Below are 17,500 nucleotides of genomic sequence, written 5' to 3'. Positions count from 1 at the left end.
ACCTCAAGTATTTCCATATCAATTGTAATGAATAATTTGGTATGTTTTCTTAGGAAAATATGTAAATTACTGTGTAATCACAATATTGCAGCAAACAAGATAAATGCAAGAATGATCACCTAAACATCTAATTAGTTTTTCTACACAGTCAGATTTATGCTAGAGACACTAATTGCGCCTAACATTTTAATGAAGGTTTCAACACTGCATAAATAAGACTGACAAACTACAAACAATTTTCATTTATTTTCTTTTTTCCCTAGCTCAAAAACAATTTGCTTTTGTGAAAGTACCACACACCTGCTAGGCAAGATATGTTGATGGGCTCAATGTACTATACTCCAACATCTCCATTATAAAGAGGACTGGAGAATTGCAACAATAGATAATCTTTGGGGAGGGTGACTATGTCATAGATAATCTTTAAACTTTACAGAGTTTTAAACTTTTATTCTGAACAGGGTAACTTGTGCATTAAAATTTGAAAATAAAAACACTCTTTCATCCATTAAAGTCTGACATAAAACTGAGTTAAAAAGAGATTTTAAAAAATGATAGATTTTAGGAAACGTCTATATCATGACTTTTCAAAATGCCCAGGCTTGAAATATTTAACATATCCATATATTATTAATTATTTGCAATTATGGTATAATAAAGATGCTAACCTGCTTGATCAGGAGACTGGGGTACTGGAGAGCTGGGGTTCAATATCTCTGCTCTTTGCTGGGACATAGTGGTGAGGACAGTTGCTGCTTTATGTTCATCACTCCTTTTATTGTCTGAAGAATTGCCTTTAATGGAATAAATATTTTCTTCTATATTACTTCTTTTTACATATATAAATTAATTTTTGAAAAATGGCATTCGGTATACTTTTCTATATGATTATTAAAAAGAAAGTTTGATGTGACAATATAGATTATATGCATTTTTTTTACAGTCGAATATTTTAAGATGAACCCAGTTGCATTTTTTGTAGAGGTTCATCTTAAAATTCCTTGATATTTGCATGGGGACATTTTAAATTTAAGTTTTATGATATGTGATAAAAGGAATTCCAAAACCCATATAATTTTTAAAAGGTCCTATATTTTTCCCTTAGGTTCCATGTAAAATGGAGTGTGTTTTTTTCTAAATGACAATTCTTACTGAACTCAACTCTTTTAAAAAAACAAAGCTTGTTCCTTTAGCACCTTAAGAAAAATGGATACAGGCATTGCAGAAGTAATTTTTCTACCTACTATTTTATAAAAATAATATGAAACCTAGCAAGCAGAATTTTGGCCTCCCCAAGAAAGCTACACTTTCGAGAAATTATGCTAACAGATGTATATAATATAGATTCTGGGCTTGATTCCGGATAGACTAATGCATGTGTATACAAATTTGTACATATCTGACTCAAATCTAGTATTTTAAGGAATAACAATTTATAGAATAGTTGACTATATCTCTCTAATGCTTTATTGGTTGCAAAGAGTTGAAATTTTAATCTACATTATAATAGATGTCAAGAAGTCCAAAAGGAGAGATAGCAAATATAAAAACAATCTAAAATGGGCCAAATTTAAAAAGAAGAGAGATAAATGAAACATGAAAAATTATGAGTTAAGTTCAATTTTAGTAAAGTCTGCAGGCAGGAATCTCCATCAAATTTGGGCCGTTTTTAAAAATCAATAATTTAAGCTTATTCAGCCTTTGAGAGTAGAAGTAGGAAGTCCTTTACTTTTGTGGCACTGTCTATTTAATCCAACAAATCTCTGTTAGGGCTCTAGAGCAATTCTTTTGTAGAAAATTTGATTTCCATAATCCTTGTAGAACAGACTTTTATATTTTAAATGAATTGGTTCATAATCCTTTGAAATTTACAACCTGCAGAGAGAGATTCCATTGCTCTGAATAATATACAGATATAAGATAGTATTGAATTAGTGCCATACCGTTGGAGGTGTCTGTCCTTTCTCTGCTGGTGCTTTTTAACCGTAATCTTCTCCTGTTATTATTCTTATCGGCTGATGGTTCTTGAGGGGGATGTGGATGCATAATATGCAGACTGGCTGGTACATTTTCATATCAAAGAACAAAAAGCCAGAACAGAAAGTACTATATAGTTTGAAATAAACTCTAAATGTAATTATAGTCATGATGAGAATGTTCAGGTATCATTTTGACAAAATGTAAAGCTGTATAAAAAACACAACTTATTTCTTTATAGGAACTAGCTATTTATTTCTGTTCCCAATATTAGAACTGTATCAGGTTTTCAAAACTACTAATATATTTTATTCATGTAATGTAACCATATAGAGAACTAGAAATAATTTAGATTAATGCTAATCATACAACATGCTATATCAGAAAACATAAAAAAATGAAATCTATGGCCAATGCAAAGAAATTATTTTTTTCTTTTAAAAGAGTGTGGCCAGCTATCATTCAAGAAGCACTTAGAGGGGAATATTCAGAAGAACCCTGGAGAAGTGAGATCAATCTTGAAGAATTCTTAATTTCTGTAATAATAATAATATTCATAGCAGCAGCATTTGATATTTACTGAACACTTACATTCTTGGCACAATACAATGCGCTTGACTGACTGTCCTCACTGAATCCTCAAATTGACCCTTTAAGGCAGCTGTTATTTCCTATTACTACTAGTGATAGTAGTTACTGTATCCTTACTGATAAGGAAACTGAGGCTCGTAGTTTTTCTAACATGTATACTATCATGTGAATTGAATCGCCAGTCTATGTCTGACGCAGGATGCAGCATGCTTGGGGCTGGTGCATGGGGATGACCCAGAAAGATGTTATGGGGAGGGAGGTGGGAGGGGGGTTCATGTTTGGGAATGCATGTAAGAATTAAAGATTTTAAAATTAAAAAAAAAAATTTCTTTAAAAAAAAAAAAAAAAGAAAATTGATCAAGGTCTCATAGACAGTGATAAAACTGGGACTGAATATCTGTTATTAATTTCCTCATCTCAGTTTTATATTCCAATGGAGATACAGTCTCTAACAGTGATCATTAATTTATAAATCAAATGAACCCAAATGCCTCTCCCCTTTTCAATGCTGATAAAAGTCAGACCAGTAAAAGTGGATAAACTGACAGGGAGTGGTAAGCCAAGCTTGGGTTCTAATTTCCATTCTTTCTAATAACTACCAATTGCAAACAGATTGCAAATCACTTAGTCTGTTAGCCCTGAACTCTCAATCTTATATAACTTGGGATAAAAGTCTTTTCTTTACTATTGGGGCTATTTTTTGTAACAGGGAGGGAAAATAAAGAGCACTTTACAAATGGAAGATTAATTAAAAGACAAAACTAAGAAAACTTAAAATGCACGTGGGGATGGAGAAGGAAATGGCAACCCACTCCAGTACTCTTGCCTGAAAATCCCATGGATGGAGGAGCCTGGTCGGCTACAGTCCATGGAGTCACAAAAAAAAAAAAAAAATGCACGTGGGGTTTGCAAAACATAGCAATAATTGATACTACATTTTATCACTAGTCATCAGAAAGTAAAAACACAGGGTACTATGGCAATGTAAAGTAACAATAAATAGAATGATAGGTTCCAGAAGATAATATATAAATATATATATATATATAAAAGCACACTATTCTAAACATATTTCAATATCTACCACATTTTCATTTTCAAATGATAATTCTCTGAAATTAAGATCTAATCAAGAATATAACTATGACTTTCTTATTAACATTTCTCACTGTTTTCACTAGCTATCAATCTTTATGCAGAATTCTTACCAAGAACAGGTACAGTCTGCTTTATTTGGCCAATATTTTCTTTATCTCCTTGTGCCTCAGACTCAGATAACAGCAAGGCTGACATTTCTGCACTGTTAACACACTTCTCTACTGTAGACTGCTGGCATAATCGGTTACTTTTGGACCCAATAGATTTTACTGTCTATAAGGAAAAAGAATTAATTTATATTTTAAAATATAGGAACTGCCATTTATTTCTTGTAGAATCTACATAAAAGAAATAATAGTTGGACAAATAAAGTAAGGTTCAAAAAAAAAAAAAAACCACAAAGGGAATGAGAACATTAAAAAGTTGGAGAGGGAAATTATGGTAGAAAATTAGAAAGAAATGGAAGGATAAATATGATGTGACATAAAACAGAAGACAAGCAAATCTTATAGAAATATAAATTAAAATGTGCTTATTTGCCACACTCCATCTTTAGTAGGTAGGAGTTGAAATGAAAATCACTGCGTATGTCAGATACTCAGAGGAAACTAAAAATAAAAATACAACATTTGAGAATCTGTTCATTGTAAGGTATCTGGTGATGATCCAACTCCTTTTTGAAGGAGACCGCAAAATGTGCTCACATATATTTGTCTTTAAGTTTTGTGGGCATATTTAATGAAAAGAATACTCACAATTGTTAACTGTGTTGACATGACAGAAAGAAAACAGTTTTGGGGTCTTCTAAAATCCAGAATTTCTGTTTCAAATTTACTCAAGACTTATGCTTTTGGCATGTAGTCTCTCTCCCTTCCTTTTCCCCTCTGAATGGGAGAAAACCCTTCCCCTCCCATACCACCCATGCTTAGATAAGCTCTTCAAACCTTGCTCCTACCTCACTGGATAGCCTCATGTTATTTCTTTTGCCAGAGAGTGGAGGCGGTCCAAGAACTTTGGATCCAAAGGCAATATGGCAAACATCTTGATGTTTACTGTTCCGCATGCTAACTGTTCCTCTGTTAATGAACTGATCTGTTTTATAAAAGGAAGATAATAATAGTCCATTAATGGGCATAATGGCAAACACTATGTTGCAGTATTTCTGAATTGAGGGGACATATGATCTGAATCTTCCTCTGCTTTAACCTACCCACCTTCCCGGAGCACTTACAAAAGCACAGATACTGAGGTCCAACATCAGATCTATCAGATATGCATTCAAGAATTAGAATTTTGTTGGGGAGTCAAGAAATCTATAATCTTCACAGGTTCCCCCAAGTGGTCTTTGTGCTAAGTATCTTTTGAGAACCTCTACCACAAATGTTTTTCCTCATAAAATAAAAGAAAAAAAAAAAAGAAAAGGAAGCTACTGAAAAATATATTGTTTTTTCTCTTTAAGGAAATAATTAAAACTAACTCAACTGAACAAGTATTTCAGCACTCAGGCATTTCCTAAAAGTTGTCAGTGACACAAAATGGATAATACACATTGCTTGCCCTCAGGGAGTCTGAAGGGAAGTGATAGTATATATAAGTAAACAGGGAGCTACAACATAAGGAAGACCAGTGAGAATCAAGAGGAAGTGACTTCTTGAATAAACCCTGAATGAATGGTAAGATCTCAAGAATAAGAGATATATAGGCTAGTGGCTCAGATGGTAAAGAATCTGCCTGTAATGCAGGACATGCAGGTTCGATCCCTGGGTCGAGAAGATCCCCTGGAGAATGGTATGGCAACCCACTCCAGTATTCTTTCCTGGAGAATCCCATGGACAGACCAGTCTGGCAGGCTACAGGCTATAGTGTGGCAAAGAGTCAGACATGACTGACGCAACTTACCACCACGTGTCCAAGGCAGAAGAAAGTAAGTGAATACAGGTATAAAAGAATAAGAGTAAGGTATGTTTGGGGAATAATAAAATCACCAGCCTAGCTGGAAGAATAGGGTTGGGTTACAAAGAAAAGGGCCTTAAAATTATGACAGCCTATTCTAAAACTGGTAGGCAATCACAGAATAGGTAGGGAATCACTGAAGGTTTTTGATTCAGGGAATCATGTCCACTGAAATGCTGGAGAGGGGCTGGAGAAAAGGGAACCTTTCCACACTGCTGGTGGGAATGTAAATTGGTACAGCCATTATGAAGAACAGTATGCACTGCACTTAGTAGCTCAGTTGTGTCCAACTCTGCAACCCCGTGGACTATAGCCCACCAAGCTCCTCTGTTCATGGGGATTCTCCAGGCAAGAATACTAGAGTGGGTTGCTGTGCCCTCCTCCAGGGGATCTTCCCAACCCAGGGATCGAACCCAGGTCTCCCGAATTGCAGGCAGATTCTTTACCATCTGAGCCACCAGGGAAGCCCATAGAGAACAGTATGGAGGGTCCGTAAAATACTAAAAATTGAAATACCATATGATCTAGCAATCCCACTCCTGGACACACACCCAGAGAAAACCATAATTCTAAAAGATACATGCATGCCAATGTTCAATGCAGCACTTTACAATAGCTAGGACATGGAAGCAATCTAAATGTTCATCAGCCAAGGAATTGATAAAGATGTGGTACATATACCCAATGGAACATTAATCAGCCATAAAAAGGAACAAAATCTCGCCACTTGCAGAGACGTGGATGGACCTAGAGAGTGTCATACATAGTAAAGTAAGTCTGAAAGAGAAAAACAAATATCGTATAATATTACTCATGTGTGGAATATAGAAAAATGTACAGATGAATTTATCTGCAAAGCAGAAGCAGAGACACAGATGTAGAGAACAAAGGTAAGGATACCAAGGGTGGGGCGGATGGGATGAATTGGGAGATTGGGATTGACATATACACACTACTATGCATAAAATTGATAGCTAATGAGAACCTAGTGTATAGCACGGAGAACTCTACTCAGTATTCTGCAGTGACCTAAATGAGAAGAAAATCTGAAAAAAGAGTGGATATGTACATTTAGCTAATTCAGTTCTTCATACAGCAGAAACTAACACAACATTGTAAAGCAACTATACTCCAATAAAAATTAATTTAAAAAAAGCTTTTAGTCCAACATAAGGAACATCTTTCTTTAATTAAAGCATGTCTAGTTGTTGTGGTGGTGAATTTTCCGTCATTTTGAAGGTGTTTGAACAGAAGTCTGGAAAGCTATTTTGGATGTTATAAGACAGATTCTCTAATTTCTATTTTTAGCCTAGTCTTCTCTTCTGAGAGTCACTTGTTCTATCCAGTGGCCTTCTTCACCAGCTTCTCCTCAATGTATCAAAGACACCTAAAACCAAAAATCTGGTCTAATGAATGGCATCATAAACAATTCAGGTTGAAATGTCAGAATCTTGACGTGAACCTTGATCCAAGAGAACATCATCCCTCTCCTGGATGATCACAAAGCCGCTCAACTGATCTACAAGTTCACTCTGGCTCCCTGTCCCATGGTCTCTCCAAAACATAGCCAAAAGGGTCTTATATAAATGTCTGATTGAATTATTCCTCTTTGTCACTTAAAACTTTTCAATGGCTTCCCTGCCACTTTTAGGATTAACAAGAAAATCTTTAACATTGCCTGCAATAACTTGTATGTTCCAGTTTCAGTTCAGCCTTAACACCTCCCGTCTCCTGCTCTGGCCTCTCAGTTCTTCCTCCTATTAGAACATTCATACATGCTGTTGCCCATGGCAGAAAGGATCTTCCTTCCCCTCTTGGCCCTTATGTTTCAGATCATGTGTCACTTTCTCAGACTAGTCTTCCCAGACCCCTCTGATTAGGGTACCCAAATTAGGTACTACCATAAGCTTTCCCTCACAGAACTTGTCAGACTTGTGCTTTCACATGTGTTTCTGGGATTCTCCAATGATGTATATTTCAGTAGATATAAATTCAGCGGTCTGCTTTGTCATCCCTGATTTGCTAGCCTACTGCTTGACACAGAGCAACAGACCTTTGCTGAGCAAAACAAATGAATCATAAAGTATAATGGGTCGGAAGGGAAGTTGGATTAAATGACTGAATATTTCTAACTACTGTTGAAACTTATTTTTAAGAAAAAAATCTACCTAAGAGTTTTATGTGTGAATTGAGGAGGACGACTAGACTGAACAATTGCCAAAGTGTGGGGGATGAAAAAGAAGGGTCAACAGTGACCAAGACATTGATACTTACAACAACTGTGTGGCTTTCAACAGCTGCAGTGCTATGGCACCAGAATCAGATGCCCATCAGCTTCCATGTGAAATGTCCTAGTGTTAGCAAGTGGACTTGGCCATGTGTGCTGCTGCATCTTTTTCAGTCATTTACAAACAACCATTTGGAGTCAATAAAAATATTGCTAGTTTCTTAGGATCAGTAAAAGAAAGAAATGACATTCAAATTCCAGGCCAGTTGGAAAAATCTATTTCAGACTCATCATTTGTACCTTCTGTGACCAAACAGGAAAAATCTTAGACTACTGAGTTTGTTCTCAAATGTGGATTTTCCAAGAAAGAAGAGCCACTGAGAGTCCTCATGGGGTGTATGGGATATGGCATAGGCCTATATGGGAGTTTTCAATACCAGAATAGAAGCTTTTTTTCTTTTTTTAACTTCCAGTCATAGAAACCATTTGGCTATTGGCATATCTTTCTGTTCAAACATTGTACATGTGCAGTTTCTTTGATTTTTTTCATATTCTTCATCTATATACAGGTTCCCCCCACTCTCCACAACAATTTAAGTTTCTTTGAGTAGAAAGACCATTTATTTGGTACTCCATGTACACTCATCTGCTGAGCCCAGCAGAGAACATGGTAGGCAATGAATAAATCTCACCAAAACTGTGGACAGTATCCAAGATTAGAAGATAACCTTTTGGGGGGAGGGAGTATCTTAAAAAATTATACTGTCACAGTTCCAGCTATAAATTCCTAAATACCCTGAATTTCTCAGAGGAATCTCTTGCTTAGCAGTGGATAGCCAGTGGCTATTAAAACTATAATTAAGCTTGATATAATTTCTTTAAGCACAGAGAATAGGATGTATTTTATAAGAGAGTCTACTATAGGATTTCTTTAAAGAGCAATCTACTACTATGTGGTTAAATGGATATCTATTTTTTAAGTCTTATAAATTTTAGCATACCTTTTTCCCTCCACAAAGCAAAGTATACAATACTCCACCATTTAGTTATTTCTTTAATTAGCAGGCCTTTAACAATTTATTAGTACAATTAACACATACACATTCTTAAAGCCTGTTTCACTTTAATGATTCTGTTTATAATCATATAAAAATTGTCATAATTATCCATGTAAACATGCATCATGCTCTGTATCCACTGTAATAGGGTCCTAATTAAAAGCTACAAGAAAAGTAATTTAGACCTTTGGTTTCTAAAATAAAAAGTAGAAGGGACAAAGTTTCTATAATGAGAAAAAATCTTAATGAAAGAAAACTACAAGCAGAAATGCATGCCGTTTGAATTCTAAAAGGAGTTCTTTTAAGAGCTGATATCAATATGCATAACAGAAGGTTAAAAATCAAGACTAGATTAAAGTCATGCTCTAGGCATTTCATTTTCTTGAGTTTGCGGAAAATGAACTTGGTGTAGGTCAGAGATGTTACCATTAATTATTTTGCTATTTTACTGAGGGGTACAGCCTTTGTAGTTAGATTATAAAACCTGAGGGTCTACTCTCTAATTGTCTTTTAGAAAAATAAACATTCATTTTTGTCCCAAGATACAATGTTCTAATTATTATAGTCATTTAAGTTTGCAAGGTTTTCAAAGTTTAACTAGAAAAACCTGCTGAATCTTCAACTCTAATCATTGAGAGGTCATGCTTAAGACTTACATCTATTATCTAACAATCAAATCAGAATTAAACCTGCTACAAGAATCCAGATTTTGAATTGGATTTTTATTATAGGTGCATTGTTATAAGCAATATCAAAAACACAAAAAGGCTGATCTAATACTGTTTTAGACAAAGTACTTAAACTTTCTGAGCCTCACCTTTTTCATTCATAAGACTGAGATAATAGTAGTACTTAAGTCAGGCATTTTTGTTAGATTATCTGAAACAATCCATGCAACATACTAAATACTGTGCTTAATAGGGAGTGAATGCTTATAAATATGATATTAATATCCTTCATCTTGAATAAAATTTAACAATTTATGATGTCCATTCACCATCATTTATTCTTTCATCCACCAGTTCTTTCAGTAGTGACTGAACACCTAGCCTGGGCAGCCACTGCTCTAAGCACAGAATAAGACAAGGAATAAGGCGGACACATAACCTCCACCAAGGCACTCACAGTCTCACAAGGGAGATCGATACTACAACAAATAAATCACACATAACTACATGATTACAACTGTGGTAAGAGCTATGAAGGGAAGGTTCAGTGTGTTTGACAGGGGGCTGGTATCTAGTCTTTAGGGTCAGGGAAATGACATTCAATTTGAGATCGAAAGGATGATGGATATGATGATGTGTACATGATCTCTATGGAATTTTCAATCACTTGGTGTGATATTATTCCACCTCTACAGATGAAGAAACTGAGGCTCACCATGTTTAGAGATCTGTCCACTCGGAGCCTGGGCTCAGACCCTTGGTACCGTCTTTTCACCACATGTGGTGGTGGGCCTTAGGTGGGCCGGGGGCATCGCAGGGGATTCTTTCCTTGTCCACTCTTTATATTCTGGGCAGTTTTGTAAAACCATTTAACTGAGAATTTTTGTTTTGCTATCTGAAAAGTATGTCCAATAGTAATGATTTAGATAAGTATGAGAACTTTATGAATATGATAATTAATATATTTGATTTAGACTAACGGGGTTCATGAGAAATCAAGAATAGAATATAACACTGTAATAATCTTTTCTAAAGAGAATAAAGTGGTGGTATTGGGGAGGGCCAAATGAAGTTGCTTGAACGCCAGGCAGGCAAAATATAGTGACAAGAACTCACATGGAGAATGTGGGGAGAATTGTGGCTAAATCGAGAATGCACATCCCATGCAAAGTACTTTAATTACAAGCTTTTAAAATTTAAGAAAAATGTCTATTCAGGTTTTCTGCTTATTTTTTTTAAATTGCGGCCTTTCTTTAACCAACAACCCTAAACCAGGGAATACCAGCAGTCTGGCTTTAGAAAAGAAGAAATTAGAGTGTCTCGCTTGTTCCTGAAGACAGACTCTAACTCTTTTTTTTAAGATTCTACTTTACAGTAGATTTTGTTGCTTAACTTGAAATTTGCTTTCATAATGTCCAAAGCAAAGAAGAAATTCTATTAAAAGATCTCACCAATGCCAACTATAGTTCGATCACTATGTCACGGTTTTGCTAGATGCTTTCATTTATGTGTTTGCAATTGAGCTAGGAGATAGGGATGTCAGTCTCTTATTTAAAAAAGACTAAAAATCCAATAAGATGGCTGCTGTGGAAAGGAGGGCACTTGGGAAAACTATGTCCTAATTTTTAAGCAAATTACTGGTTTTGATTTGTGCTTAGTGGACCACTGCATCTTGTCATTAGTAGCTGAATGCTCAACTTCAATAACTAGATCTGATTCCCTGGTTCAATTAAAGTGGGGTTCCACTAATGAAAATAAGATCATCGGATCATACAGTCCTCTGCAGACTAACAATCACCAGCTAATGTGCACTGGGAGGTGACAATGTGAACAGTGTGAATGTGTGGCAACAGACTTTTTGGAAACACAATTTGGCATACTGGGATCTCTTAGCATGCTCATTTATAATAAAATATCACAATTTACGTATGTACTATTAGTTACAAGAGCACCCAGCCACTTTTCATGCAATTCAGATCTCACCACGGGGAGCCCTCATTTTAGAAAGACACAAAAACAAATACTTCAAATGAAGAAATACCTCCTGGTTTTTCCATGATTAAAAAGTCTGTCCTTGGGCGTTAGTCATTAGCTACACCTTTCAAATAAAATCTCTCACACAGAGAACAATAATTTTTATTATAATCACTCATAGTAAGGTTCAAAGCCCACAAATGTCAAAAAGAGCAACTGAAAAGTATTTGCAAAAAGCGAACTACAAAGTTCGATGCACGTTTATGTAAATTTTGGCTGCTGTACATGTGCTATGAGCTTTACTTCATATGAACAATCATAAACTGTATGGTTATAAATGAATATAAGTACATTTGAGTTTCATAGGACAGAAGAAATAAGCTTTTCAATGGTGATTATTAATTTTCTGTAAAACAACTCATGTTGACTATCCTTATGCACTGAAAGTCCATTTGTGGAATTAGAAAAATATATACTAACTTAACCCTCTTCTACAAGCTGGGATTGCACACGGCCTATGAAAAAGTTTGTTTACTTGTAATATTGAGTTAATGATGCATTTAATATTTATTCAAATTTCTCTTTATTCTCTGGCATTACAAGTGTCCTTGAAGTTTAAATTTAAAATAAAGATGCAAAATATCTGGATATAGACTTGCATTTTCATTTAAAGACACAATTCTTAAAACATTAAGCTAGAGAGACAGAAGAAAAAAGGAGCATTTACAACTACAAAGAGCTACATGATAGGCTTTGCAATCATTTCTGTTATGGAAAGTTATCACAGCCTGTTAGATACAGACAGAGTGTTTGGTTACGTGAAACACTCTTACTCATTGTACTCTGTGGAGAATTTTCCATTAAGACTGAATTATGACTTGAGGTCATAACAGTGGCTACCTGGGTAGTGAAAACTTTTATATATTTTCCAAAGGTTCTGTAATGAACATAGATTGCATATATTCTCTTTCTCTCCCTCTCTCTCTAAGTGAAGTCGCTCAGTCGTGTCCGACTCTTTGTGACCCCAGGGACTGTAGCCTTCCAGGCTCCTATGTCCATGGGATTTTCCAGGCAATATACTGGAGTGGATTGCCATTTCCTTCTCCACGGGATCTTCCCAACCCAGGGATTGAACCCGGGTCTCTTGCACTATAGACACTTTACCATCTGAGCCACCAGGGCCTTCTCTCTCTAAAGATAGTACATATAACAAATACACAAATTCTCTATCTCTATTCTTTATCTCTATCTCTCTCTAAAGATAGTACATATAACAAATACACAAATTCTCATGATCCGTGTTCTCACTGTTACCATAACTCCTTGCTTAAAGATGGCAACTGTCAAAGCAGGTGATGGAAACATGGGGGATTCACTATGTAGTGTCTCTACTTGTTTGTGAGTTTGGAAATTGCATTACAAAGGACTGAAAAATAAAGTGTCAAATTCTCTTACAGGGTTTATACTGAAAAAGTTAACAGAATGGTCCCAAATCTCCAGAAATATGCAATAAAAATATATCAAGAATAAATGAATTTTGGATAAACAGAGAGAGTAAAAGTGAGTTATGAGTCTGAGCAAGCCCTGGGAGTTGCTGATGGACAGGGAAGCCTGGTGTGCTGCAGTCGATTGAGTTGCAAAGAGTCAGACACGACTGAGCGACTGAACTGAACTGAATTGAAACATGAGTCTGTTTTGTCACTCATTCATCTCACCACTGGGGAAGGCAATGGCAGTTCACTCCAGTGCTCTTGCCTGGAAAATCCACTGGAGAGGGGAGCTTGGTGGGTTACAGTCCATGGTGTTGCAAAGAGTCAGACACGACTCAGCATGCATGCAATGCATCTCATCATGATCATCTCTTTTCTCCTCTTTCTACTTTGACCACTCTTGAATTTTGACAACTGTCTCTTCCCCACCTGTTATCTGAGAACCAACACACCCTACAAGTTCCCCCACCCCTCACCGTGATTTCTCTCAAGGTTATCACCTTTGTGGGGATAAGTGATCCAGTCACTCATTCAGGGTTCTCAAACCTGGTTGTATGTCACAATGGCTGGAGATGTTTAAAAAAACAAACAAAACCCAACCGAGGGCAATTAAATCAACATTTCTGGGGGTGAAGCATAGACATTAGGGGAAAATTTTTTTTATATCAGTTATTTTAAAAATGTCCCAAGTGATTCTAACATGCAGGAAGCTGAGAACTGCTCATCTGAATAACAGATTTCTTGATCTGTAAGTACTATTCACTTGTTTGGTCAATAGCTATGGGTGTCCAATACAGAGGTAGAAAACTGGCAGCTCTGGCGTGTTTTGTTTGAGTCTAAGAGTGTTTTCAAAAATGTTTAGAGTCTTAGACAATATTTTAAAATTGTCAAAGAGGAGACAACAGAGGATGAGATGGTTGGATGGCATCACCAACTCAATGGACATCAGGTTGGGCAAACTCCAGGAGATGGTGAAGGACAGGGAAGACTGGCATGCTGCAGTTCATGGGGTTGTGAAGAGCTGAACAGGACTGAGCGACTGAACAACAAATATTGTTACAAACACTGGAAAACTGAGTTCCTCTTGAAAAAAAAAAAAAAAAGGAAGATCTGGTGAGACTGTACCTGTGTTCTTGCAAGGCAAAATTTGGCTAGAACCGAATTGCAGCTGTCCCTTCTAGGCTGAGAACGAGAATCCAGTTTGCTGTAGTTCTCACCACTCCTTTACAGCTTATTCACAGAGGCTGAGTGTTAACTGCCATGTATTGTATCATTTGTATCAGTTGTTGATATTATGGCTTCCACAGGAGAGAACAGTTTGTTTGAAGCACTATCATACTCTTCTTCCCTAATTGCTCCCCTCCACTCCCAACAGGGCTCACTGCAGAAGTAGAAAATGTTTCTGTGGGTGGGATGTCCAGGCATCCGGCTCACTTCACTCATTTCTGTTATCTGACTGGCTACTGTCAGGTGAGTGTGCAGCACGAGGCCAAATATATGGCAAACACTGTGTTAGGTGGCAGGGATATAGAAGAATGATGTACAGTGCTCTTTTTGAAAGAGTCACATTTAATTGGGAATGAAAGAATATTAATTAAAAAGTATTGCAAGGAACAAAAAACCATCACAAAAGGAGAACAATGCTTGTTAGGACAGAAGAGGTGGCATTTGAGTTGGATTTAGGAAGACAAATTGAGTGTTTTTGCAGGCAGAAAGGCAAAGAAGCCATTTTAGGCCAATGAAACAGCAATCTCAAAATAAGAAAATATGAAAGCTGTAGAGAGTGGTCAGAAATTAACACACGGGGAATGAGAGAAAGGGTCTGGAGATGAAACTGTGGAGTAAGTTTGGAATAAGGGAGACTGACTTTTTTGAGTCCCCAGGGGCTTTTTTCATTTTGTCTTCTAAGATAGTAGGAAAGGCATTAAAAGTCTTTAATCAAAGAGCACCATGGTTACATTTCTATTTCTATTATCAGAAAGAGAAATCTGACAGCAATGTAAAGATTAACTGGGAGGGTAAGGTTAAGTGACAGTGGGGACCCAAACAATGAAAGTAGAATAGGATCAGATTTGAGAGCTGACTTGGAGGTGTAACTGGCAGGGCTTGGACACATGCAGGAAGAAAGGAAAGACCAAGGATGTTTGACTTAACATATAAAAATCAAGAAGCTATTTTAGCTGCTAAAAAAGAAATTTAAAGTGGTTTATCACTGACAAGAGCTGATGTTAAAGTGATTTAATATATAATCTCAGCTATGAAGCATCATTGCCAGGCTGTTCCACCACCCTCTACTTTTTGGCCTTAGAAATAAAGAGGCTTATACTTTAGGACTTGAGTACACACCTGATTCTGCTGGACTCAGAGGATGACCTCCAAATTTTATTTCAGTTTGGCGGAGTTTAGTCATGTTTAGCAGCTGTGTGACTTGTGGAACATCTGTCGTTAGTTGGCAGCTTCGTGGAATAATGTCTATACGTTCATCTGTTGGAAAGGAAGCATCATGTCCAGCTGGAAATAAAGACAAACATTCATTCCCCAAATGTAAGCAATTTCTGCCGAATGGACATACCTTATAAATGAAACCAGTTAAAGTAAAACATTTTAGAGTATGACTTTGGATGGGTTACTCAATGTTATACAGTCTTGGTTACCTCATCTGAGCATAAATAATTTTAAGGTTTACTTTCTGGGATTGTAGAGAGGATTAAGTGAGATAGAGTACCAACATATGGAACAGATTCAGAGACTTCTGCAATGAATGAGAGCACTGATTGGAAATATTTTATATTTGTTTTTTTTTTTAAATACTAGAGTAGCACTCAGAAGAACGAGCTGAGTATGCTCAATGAAGGTTTCTGGGATTACACTGCCTCATTTATAGGTCACCAAGTACAATGACATTATTGAGTAACCACCTAGAGCCATCATATGAGTCATTTTTCTAACTTTTCATTTTGAAATAAATTTAGACTTATAGAAAAGTTACAAAAATAGTACAGAGTTCCAATATACCCTTTACCCAGCTTTCCCTAATGTTAACATCCAATCTTCAAATACTTTCAAAGAAAAAAGTAGTTTAATTAAAGTAGTATTTTTATTATTATAGCTTGCATTTCCAATGAGATTTCATATTATTCATATATATTTACATGGATATTTTTAAGTTTTCATTATAATAAATTTTCTGTTCATGTTCTTAACCCATTTTACTATTAGGTTATTTTAAAAAGTTATATGACCTATCTTGTGGCAAAGATATTAAGCTTTGTTATATGTGGCAAGTAGGAATTTAGTTGCTGTTAACATTCCAAAAAGCAGTTTTACTATGTGCATCAAAAGCCTTAAAAATGTCCATGATATTTCACTCAGTAATTTCACTTATGAATATATTCTACATTTAAAAAATCAGAAACTCAGATGAAGGTCAATATAAATGTTTATAATTTCTGAAACAAGTTGAATTTCCAGTTAAGAGTTTATAAGACACTGTATTTACAAAGATGGGAAAGGTTCAAGATAAGATGTTAAATGAACATAGTATATCCAAATCTCAACTATAGAAAATTGTTCAATGAAACATACAAATAGGAAAAGGACTAGAAAGAAATATACCAAAATGAACAATAACTTTTCCTGATTAGTCTAAGCATAGTTTTTATTTCTTCTTCATAATAATTTTTAGTAGGAAAAAATTTCTTTTAGAATCTAGTGGAAAAAATTTGGTTTGTGCACATGTGAATATGAATAGTAAGAAAAATTCAACCAAATTCATCCCTCAAAAATATCCTTATGTAAGTATAAACTCTAACCATGTTTATAAAGGCAAATGATGTTAGGTTTTTGTGCATCCAAGCTGTGGCCATTCCCTAATTAGATTTTAATGTCCTAATCTTGAAAAGGAAAATGAATCATTTAACTAAAAACTTAAATGCTCATCAGCAATGTAATGGTTTCCAAGTGTCCTAAAGTTCCTTATTACAAATGCCACTGAGCTTATAAATCTTAGTTCTCAGGTATTCTTTGTCCATTCACTTCTTACTTGTCATTGACATTTAGAAAGCCAATGTAAAGTAACTGAGTAAATGAACTCTCAAAATAAAAAAATTTGGAAAGTATGTAAACTAACTCTCTCTCTCTCTATATATATATTTGACATGTCATTTCAGACTTCTTGAGGTAGAAAAAGATAATTTCCACATCGGTCCCAATATTGATAAACTGAGATTTTTATATTAATAGAGAAAGAAAATTCTGTAGGCTAATAAGAACCTGAAATAAAATGATGTATTCTGAATCCTTTGAAGAGAAATTATAGAAACTTTAGCTCATAGGGCTTGTGTGGATGGTACAGGGTACAATACTACAAAGTTTGAAATGTATCCAAAAGAAAAGCTGAATTTCCAACTAATAAGAGACAAACAGCAAATTCTGTTAACCAAAAATCCACACGTTTTTATGAAA

The 17,500-nt window shown here is 35.6% G+C and overlaps 1 protein-coding gene across 13 annotated transcripts in view; it reads right to left on the bottom strand.

The window, feature by feature from the left end:
• The window catches only part of CFAP20DC (CFAP20 domain containing), a 261,668-nt gene that overhangs the window by 115,481 nt on the left and 128,687 nt on the right, over nt 1–17,500 (bottom strand). For 8 of the 13 annotated variants that reach the window (XM_069560489.1, XM_069560492.1, XM_069560496.1 and 5 more), the window contains 5 exons: nt 15,383–15,547; nt 4,622–4,758; nt 3,777–3,939; nt 1,944–2,060; nt 669–794 (listed from right to left, as the gene is read on the bottom strand). In XM_069560489.1, coding sequence (XP_069416590.1) covers nt 669–794; nt 1,944–2,060; nt 3,777–3,939; nt 4,622–4,758; nt 15,383–15,547 — 708 coding nt within the window. The remainder of the gene's footprint in view (nt 1–668; nt 795–1,943; nt 2,061–3,776; nt 3,940–4,621; nt 4,759–15,382; nt 15,548–17,500) is intronic. The other 5 variants (XM_069560490.1, XM_069560497.1, XM_069560491.1 and 2 more) reach the window with 3 other exon arrangements.

The sequence above is a fragment of the Ovis canadensis genome, chromosome 19 (genome assembly GCF_042477335.2).
Source record: "Ovis canadensis isolate MfBH-ARS-UI-01 breed Bighorn chromosome 19, ARS-UI_OviCan_v2, whole genome shotgun sequence".
NCBI lineage: Eukaryota > Metazoa > Chordata > Mammalia > Artiodactyla > Bovidae > Ovis > Ovis canadensis.
The sequence above is the reverse complement of the archived record's forward strand: the minus strand, read 5'-3'. Positions and strand labels throughout refer to the sequence as shown.